This window comes from Paroedura picta, chromosome 4, assembly GCF_049243985.1.
Source record: "Paroedura picta isolate Pp20150507F chromosome 4, Ppicta_v3.0, whole genome shotgun sequence".
In the NCBI taxonomy this organism is placed as follows: domain Eukaryota; kingdom Metazoa; phylum Chordata; class Lepidosauria; order Squamata; family Gekkonidae; genus Paroedura; species Paroedura picta.
Window position 1 is genome coordinate 29,142,373 of NC_135372.1, and position 8,977 is coordinate 29,151,349.

An 8,977-nucleotide genomic window follows, 5' to 3' on the forward strand; every position below is an offset into this window, starting at 1 on the left:
CAACTCTCACTGTAGCAATACAGAACCATTCCTGGAATCCAAGAGACAACTTTTTGGCTGCAGCTCAGAGACAATAATGAAGATTAAAAAAAGAAAATCAGGAAGGGGAAGTTAATTCCTTGTGTGTGTCCATGCACGCACTCACATACACAGCCTGTGGCAAAAAAAATGGCCAATGCACTCAAGTGTGACATCCAATTACGTAGTTCTGACTCTGCACAACAACTAAGGGTTGTTGGAGGCAAAAAAGGGGAGAAAGAAAAAAGCCCTAGTTGCCAGTCCTTGTTTTCCTCCCCAAATCAAAACCGTAACCTCTTCCACCCCTCCCCCACAAACACACTTTTGTCACTTCGCACAATCATGGAAACAATGTGAGATTTTTCAAGGACGAGAAGAAGACTAGACGGTGTCATTAAAGGTGGTGTGTGTGTTGGGGGAGGGATTTGCTATCAAGATGGCTTTCTTAAAGATCACACTTAAAGATCATTAGGGCTCCTTTTGAGCCTGCGAGATTCAGTCCCACAGCCAGTTTACAACTTCAGGGCCCTGCTGAACCGGGCAAGGTTGAAATGATTCTGGGCAGAGGCACAATCTCGGTCTGGACCCAGGCCGGCTCTCTTGAATTACTCGGGCCTTGAGTCTGCTGCACGGAGGTTGCAAGACCCAAGCCTAATCACCCCCCATCCCGTCCCGTCCTGTCCCATGGGCACGTTTCCCTCTCCCCACTGCCTAAAGAGCCATCTTGGTGTAGTGGTTAGGAGTGCGGACTTCTAATCTAGTGTGCTGGGTTTGATTCCCCGCTCCTCCCCCCACATGCAACCAGCTGGGTGACCGTGGACTAGTCACAGTCCGGTTAGTGCTCTCACGGAGCAGTTCTGTCAGAGCAAGCTTCCATGGTAGAAGTAAGGATCTGAGCCCGACCCAGTTTCCAGTCCACTGTGGATCTAGTACACCATGTTGTTGGAAGTTAGCTGCTTGATGGCTCTGAATGAATCGAGCATGGCTGGTTAGCCAAAAACAGGATAACTCAAGGGAGGCAGAGGCACCTCTGAGCAGAGGCTCGTGTTCTTTAATGAATGGCAGATTTGACAGAGCTGACCGTTCTCCGAGGGAGGTCAAATCCTCCTTTGGGAGGTGCTCCCGAAAGCCACCGCCTAGAGCAGCTGCGTGGTGTGGCCATCCCAGATTCTGGCAAATACTCACGGCCTGTGCATAGGCGCTATAGGGGCTCAACGGCAAAGCCAGGGATGGCGTCAGGATCCCCAGCTGGCCCACCATCTGCTGCATACGCCGCAAGGTTCGCTCCTTGTCCGTGTCGGCAAATTTCACCACGAGGCTGGAGGACGCGCCCTGGACAGAGAGAGAAGAGGCAAGGAGATGGGGAGCAATCAAGAGGCCAGGCCGGGTTCCCAGTTGTCACCCCCGCCACCCCTGCTCTCTCCCCAGCCTCAGAGCAATGGGCAGGAGAAGACAGGACCTTGGAAGTGGGTGCTCAGTGCAAATTCAGCCTCTCTCCTCAAAACACAGCCTCAGGGGGAAGCAGAAGAAGAATGGTATCTAAAACCTTAGTATCATTTACTTCATTTGTACCCCATCTGTCTTCTAAATGGGGACCACAGTGGCGCACATCCTTTTCCTCTCCTCCATTTTATCCTCACCATAACCCTGTGAGGTAGGCTAGATTGAGGGAGGGTGACTGGCCCAAGGTCCCCCTGCCTGATACCAGGACTTGAGTGGGGATTCAAACCCAAGTCTCCCAAATATTAGATACTTTACTTGCAGAACTCAAGGTGGCTTACGATATAAATAAAATATTGTTTTAAAAAAACACAATATGAGCAGCGATAAAAACCTGTAAAAAGTCACAGTTTATAAACTTCAGTTAGGAGGGCCAGAAAATTCCAACTAAATCAGTCATATTTATAAATATGAATAAAACCTAAGGCCTCCTAGAGACTGACAGTGAGGGGGCCAGGAGCACCTCCTGGGGAGGCTGTTCCATAATGGTGGGGCTGTCTCTGAAAGGGCCCTGTCTCATGCACCCCCCTAAATGAGCTTCTTGGATTGGTGGGGCATTCAGATGGGGCCCACCCTGCAGGGAAGGAAAGTACAGAAGAGAAAGGGCCCTCAGATGCTCTCAGATGCCCTCTTCTGAAACGATATGAAAAGAGCTGGAACACAAAGTGGGAGCAGAAGAGTATACAACAGTCGCCATTCTGAGATTAACTGCTCAAGTGGTTTTTGGATATCTATAAAATTGAATTTTGCACCTAGGCAACTCAAAAGCTTGCTAGGATTCTTTGGGGAAGAACCTCTTCTTTGATGACAAAATTCTGTGTAGCATTCTGCCTGGGGAAGAAAGAGTTCAGAATTCTGCAGAATTTAAAACTATTCCTCGCCCCTTAATCAGTTCTTTCCTGCACTAGTTTTCTTATTCGGATTGCTAAGAATTGCTCTGCAACCACCCATTTCTATTCTATTTCAGGTAAAATACTGGCCTCCATAGACTGATCTCCAGAAGCCACCAGAAGTGGTCACTGAGAAATTTATATAAAGGAATCTCCAAGAGCACTCTCTGAGCTTTCTCATCCTCTTGACCATTGGAGGAGTCCCAGTCTCAGATACGCAGCTTTCCATCTTAAAGGTTCTTAACACAAGGACAGCAGTGCTGCAGTTGCACACACAGAATCCTAGAATCATAGAGTTGGAAGGGACCTCCTGGGTCATCTAGTCCAACCCCCTGCACTATGCAGGGCACTCACAGCCCCATCGGCTGGCTTCTCTGCCTTATGTGTCTTAGGAGGCATCATGAGAACTGTGCTAACGTAGCCACCGTAGCTCTGTTCTATCCGCCATTAGGTTGTTTGCCTCTGGCTCATTTCTGAGTGCCAGACTGGTTCCGTGAAAGGAATACAAGTGATAGGCTACTAACACTGACGGAAAAAAGAGAACTGGGCTGATGTAGTCACCTTAGCACTGTTCAGCCTGCCGCTTGGTCGCTTGCCCCAGGCATGTTTCTGCTCACCTCAGGTGAACAGCAGATTGATTCAATGAACAGAACACAGGGAAGAAGCCACTGGGATTGGGGGGAAAGAGGGAACTGGGCTGATGTAGCCACCCTAGCGCCAGCCAGCCCACCACTTGGTTGTTCACTCCTGTCTGGTTTCTACTCTCCCTGGGCGACATGGCCTGGAACCCTGGAGAAAGGTCACCCACCAAATGGCAGCACCTCCGACTCTTACTCACAGGCATGGTTTGGCTACCGTGGAGGGCGTGGATTGCAGCTTGAGCCTCCGTGTGAGAGGAGAATTTAACAAAGGCGCAGCCTGGAGAACAACAGAGTTGAGAAGGAGAAAATAAGACAGACAGAGGGAGGGGGACAGGAAGAAATATGGCACGTGAGAGCCAAGTAGAGAGTCTCTAAGGAGGATTGCTTCCCTTGACTAAGTCAGGGTAGGATCCTGTTCTGCATTCCGCACACACCCCTGGTCTCCACCAAAAAACCCCTTTCACAACTGTGCTGCCTTTATTATTGGTCCTGTTCTTTCCTGCCCTCAGCTGTATTGGAAGAGCAAGTTAGAAAGATAAAGTGCAGCTTCTAGTGCATGTCAAGAGAACCTTTGCTTTAAAAACCCTGTACAAAATAATTGCTCCTCAAAATCAACAACATTAATACAATTGCAAACCTGCCAATAATGTTGCTACAGCCCATGTAATATTTGAAAGCGCTATTTTTATTGATTTTTTTTTCTCCCAGCAATAGCCTCCCAGGAATAAACTGGGTGGATTAAAAGAATCAAAAGAACAATTCAAAACATTTAAAAAGAGATAGTGATCAGTGCTTTGGGCCTACATATATTTCTTATTTTCTCTTTATTTTTTAATATATCTTTAACATGTTTTCCCATCATCATTGGTTATTAGGAAATCTGAAAGGAAAAATACCCGCTAGACATGTTCTTAAAAAGAAATTCATGCCAATGAAATACTCAGGTTTGGTTTTTCTTAAAAAATAATCCACATGTTTCTAGCCCTTGTGGACAGACATGTCATCAATACAAATTCAAGCTGGTTTTGGATATGTTGAAAGGCAGACATTAGAAAATTATTCCTGCTTCATTTCTTTTTATATGAATTTATATATATATATTTTGTCATCAGTTTTGGTTCTCTGCTTATCATTATTGGCTTTATAGACACATTTGCATCAGTGTCTGGATTTCATATACAATTCATATGACATTTATCACTATGATGTGCATCATTTGTAAAATAGATTAATGTGGGCAGCCAGTGGCACTTTTAAGACTGACCAAGTTTTATTCAGGGTGGATGCATACGGAAGCTTATACCTTGAATAAAACTTGGTTGATCATTTGCAACATTTTAAATTTTATGGACATCATCTGATGAAAGGAAAGAGGACATGTTTAATCACAGGTTCGATTTGCACAAAGAGAGAATGAAAATAGGAAAAGACAGAGATTTCTCAGGCTGAAACCCGGGAAAGGAGAAATCTTAAATCTGCCCAGAAGTCAAAAGCAAACACCAAAAACAGTAGGTTTTATAAAGTGGGGAGGGTAGTAAACTTGTAACAAATTAGCAACAGCTTCTGCAAACAGCATGTTACAGAATTATTTGGGAGGGATTCCCTGGGAGGGAAACCATTTTGAAACCAGATTGAATTTTGCTGTGTAGACAGGCCAGGCTCCAGATGGAACTTTCCTATCCCTAGAAAACCAAAGGATATCCGACAGACCTTTGCTGTTCCCATCTGGCCCTCTGAGCACTGTGCATTCATCGATCACGCCAAATGGTTCGAAAAGTCGTAGGATGTCATCTTCCGACTGCTGTTTATTCAGCATGCCCACAAAGAGCTTCCTGTCCCCTAGAAGCAAACACAGAACCATCAATCTCGGGAGAGTTTCTCAAAATTTTGGAGACACTAACAGGGACAGGAAACGGAAATATTTCTCAGAGACCAGTGAGCTAAAAGTTCTTTTTCTTCTCCTTCTCCTTCTTCTTTGTATCCTGTCTTTCCTACTTACATTTGTATTGAATGCATAGGTTGTATGTTTTGATAGTACAGTTTATATATTTATATTTAATATTTATATCTATCAAGGGCCAGTGTCCAACTAGAATCTGGGAGACTTGGGTCCTGATCTCTCCTCTGCCATGGATGCTTGCGTGAGTCAAACACTGTCAGCCTCGACAGGGTAGTCAAACTGTGGCCCTCCAGATGTCCTACAATTCCCAAGAGCCCCTGCCAGCGAACGCTGGCCGGGGCTCTTGGGAATTGTAGTCCGCAGGGAATTGTAGGGCCGCAGTTTGACTACCGCTGGACTAGGACATGAGAGACCAAGATTCGAATTCATGCTCTGTGCTGGAAGATCGTTGGATAGCCTTGGGCCAATCACACACCTGGCCTACCTCTCAGCAGAGATTTGCCTCTTGGATTTATTCCCCCTCCTCTGCTGTCTCCAATCCTCTCCTCCCCACCCCCATTCAAGAAAAGAAAGAGGCTCCAGCTGTGCTTGCCCTCCCCTTCTGAGCTTCCCTAATCACATGTAGAACACTTTCTGTTTCAATGGGGGGGGGGGGTAGGATAGAGGAAGGCCCAAGTTCAAATCGATCTGAATTCAGCAGGATCCACAACAATATAAACAAAGTAAGTGCAGAATCAGCCCTGGACAGCATCCCTGTAGCCACAGGCTGAGTAGAAAGGCATCTGATCTCCCCTTGGAATTCAAAGCTGGAATGATTGTAGCTGAACTCCTGCAGACAAGGTTGTTCTGCCATGCTGAGGCCACAATCAGAGGGGTTCCACCCCTCCCGCCCCCCTGGCATTCTCCTCCTGTTCCCTCCCTTGTACCAGTTGCTCCCAATCCAAATAACAGCCCTGGATGGGCCAGTTCCAGCCCCCATACTTTATACTTTAGGTGGATCCCGCACTGGGCTCCATCCTGTGCCATGCCCACAGGTTCTGCACCCCATTCCTTGAATATCTGCTCTGCACTCCATAGAGAATGTATGGGAAATCTCTTGGGATTGCACCTGATCTCCAAGTGACAGAAGTCCGTTCCCCGAGAGAAAATGGCCATTTTGGAAGCGTTATAGTCCACTCAAGTCCCTCCCCAAACCTGCCCCCCAGGCCCCTCTCCCTTTGTTTTGTGTGACATGGAGTTTGAACCAATTCACCTGTGGCCTGAAGTCGCCCACTGCAGATGGTTGGGATCTGAAGCCCAGTCCTCACTGGGCACACTGACCACTTGGACACCCCTCCTTGTGCTTTGGGCCTGGGGGTTGCAGTAGGTGGCCTTGGGGGTGGGGAAGCCATTGAGTCGGTCCTCTGCAGTCCCTGTTTTCTCCAAGAGAACTGTTTTTTTCCAGCCTGGAGATTATGGGAAAACTGCAGCCCCCACCTGGAAGTTGGCACTCCTGAGAACTTCTCTGGGCTGCAGTCCTGAAAAGGATTGAGGCCTTTGCTGTTTTGGGATTCCAGCAAAGGAAGTGCAGCCAGGAGCAACTAGGCTAGAGACCCCCCCGAAGCATTCCCAGCATCGGGGAAGGTTTCTGGTCCAGGCAGATAGCTTTTAATCTGCACACATCCAAATACAGGGATACTGTCCCACTCCCCCACCCCCACCATCGCTCCACGGCCAGGCTTTCTTTCAAAGAGAAGGGTGCTCTCAGCAAAGCACTTAAAACATGACAAGCCGACAGCAGGAATAAGCAGAGGACCGGCAAGGGGGACAGAGGAGAGGATGCGTCAAGCGGAAACACGCAAGGAGCAGCTCCCTTATTGCAGGCGACAGGATCAGAGGGGCTGGCTTCAAACGGAAGCCGATTTAACATGACGTGTGTCAGGAGAAATAGTGCAGGGGGCGCTATCTGGCAGGGGGTGCAGTGACCTGGAAAAAATATGTATATAACCCCCCCCCCCTTCCAGGACTTCAAGGGAAGAAGCAAGTATCTGTGTGTCGGCTCTGTGCAGGAGTTATTGCTCTGGGCATCCAGAAACACTGAGGGGTGGGATTCTCTCAGGGTAGTCATTATGAGAAGGCTGCCTCCTGCATCCCTGCATGATTTACTGCTTCATCCTTGCATCTTTCCAATGAGACCCAGTGCAGGCGTGCTGCAGAATTATTCACCTGGCCCCCAAAGAGGCCACCTGTAGTGTCCCCTGAATGACATATTGGTCTGTCTTTGCTCTCTGTCAAATCCCTTTGGTGCCCCTCTGCAACAGATGGGATTCAAAACAGCCCCCATGCAGGAGGATGGGTTGGCTGCTCCCAGGGGCTCTGAGATGCTTCTCTGTACAAAGCAGAGGGCCTGTTTGGTCTCCTTCAACCTGAGACTGGGGGAAGAGGGGCACTGTGATATCTAGGGGCACACTGAAACAATCCCAATGCAGAAGAAGAAGAAGAAGAAGAAGAAGAAGAAGAAGAAGAAGAAGAAGAAGAAGAAGAAGAAGAAGAAGAAGAAGAAGAAGAAGAAGAAGAAGAAGAAGAAGAAGAATTGGGTTTTATGCCCCAATTCCACTACCTAAAGGAGTCTCACAGCAGTTTCCAATCACCTTCCCTCCACCTTCTCTCCACCACAGACAACCCTGGGAGGGAGGGGAGGCTGAGAGAGCTCTGAGAGAAACTGGGAGTGCCCCAAGGTCACCCAGCTGGCTGCATGTGGAGTGGGGGGGAATCAAACCCGGTGCTTAATCGCTACAACAAACAGTTTGGGATTTTTGGCTCTCAAATCACAGCTGACTTTTAGCAACCCTTACTACGGTAATGACTGGGGAAGGCACTGGCAAACCACCCCATATTGAGTCTGCCATGAAAACGCTAGAGGGCGTCACCCCAAGGGTCAGACATGACTCGGTGCTTGCACAGGGGATACCTTTACCTTTACCTTTACTACAGTTTGCACAGCAAGAGATGTTCAGAGGTGGTTTGCCATGGACTGCCTCTGTATCATGGCCCTGGTCTTCCTCGGCAGTCTCCCTTCCAGATACTGACCAAGGTTGCCCTTGCTCATCTTCTGATACTAACTTGACTACCCTGGTCTATCCAGGGCTGATTCTGCACTTACTTTGTTCATTCTGTTGTGGATCCTGCTGAATTCAGATCAGACCCTGCTGAACTCGGGTCTTCCTCTATCCCCCCCCCCTCGCCATTGAAACAGAAAAGTGTTCTGCACGTGATTAGGGAAGCTCAGGGGGGGGGAGCCAAGTGCAGCAGGATCCTCTTTCTTTTCTTGAATGTGGGAATTGGAGACAGCAGAGGAGGGGGAATAAATCCAAGAGGAAAATCTCTGCCAAGAGAAGTTAGGGCTTCCCCTTTAAGGGAAGCCTTGCAACCTAGGAACGAGGAAGCCTTTGAACTGACGCCCTGGCCAATCAGGGCTTTTCTACAGCATTGGGGGCTCAGCAACAAGTTATTTTTGGGGAAAGCAGACAGCTGCATGCTTTCTGATGCTGATTTTTCAAATATTGAGGGTTATATCCACTCCAGGATATAACGGGGGAAAGGTAGGGTCACTCCGGATTAATCCTTCTTTTTGCAGAGAGAAAATTTAAATGGCCCCAAATTAAAATGAAAATCGCATTCAGTGTAGACTGCAGGGATTGAATCGACCTGGGATTGCAATAAAAGCTCCGTGCAGATTCAGCCGAGGTTAGTGCCACACCACAGGTCCACAGCACGGTGATCCAATTCTACACAAGGCTGCCTGTTGGGCCAGTGTAGGAGGTCTCTGCTCTGGGCATACAAAACCACAGAGAGTCAGTTATACTTAATGAATCCAGGATGAACCTTATAGGATGTGGACATATCACAAAGTGCTGGCCTAACATGAGCAACATGTCATTGTGTTATATATTGTACTAGCCTTATAAATGGCCACTTGCCTGGTGACCAGGATTTGTTAAAAAGGTGTCTCCAGACGATTGGGAAGAAAAGGTGTGGCAGAAGGAATG

At 47.9% G+C, this 8,977-nt stretch overlaps 1 protein-coding gene across 5 annotated transcripts in view; it reads right to left on the reverse strand.

The window, feature by feature from the left end:
- CELF5 (CUGBP Elav-like family member 5) overlaps positions 1–8,977 on the reverse strand; it is a 68,328-nt gene that overhangs the window by 15,890 nt on the left and 43,461 nt on the right. For all 5 annotated transcript variants that reach the window (XM_077332118.1, XM_077332116.1, XM_077332117.1 and 2 more), the window contains 3 exons: positions 4,760–4,888; positions 3,247–3,326; positions 1,204–1,350 (listed from right to left, as the gene is read on the reverse strand). In XM_077332118.1, the coding sequence (XP_077188233.1) occupies positions 1,204–1,350; positions 3,247–3,326; positions 4,760–4,888 (356 nt within the window). The remainder of the gene's footprint in view (positions 1–1,203; positions 1,351–3,246; positions 3,327–4,759; positions 4,889–8,977) is intronic.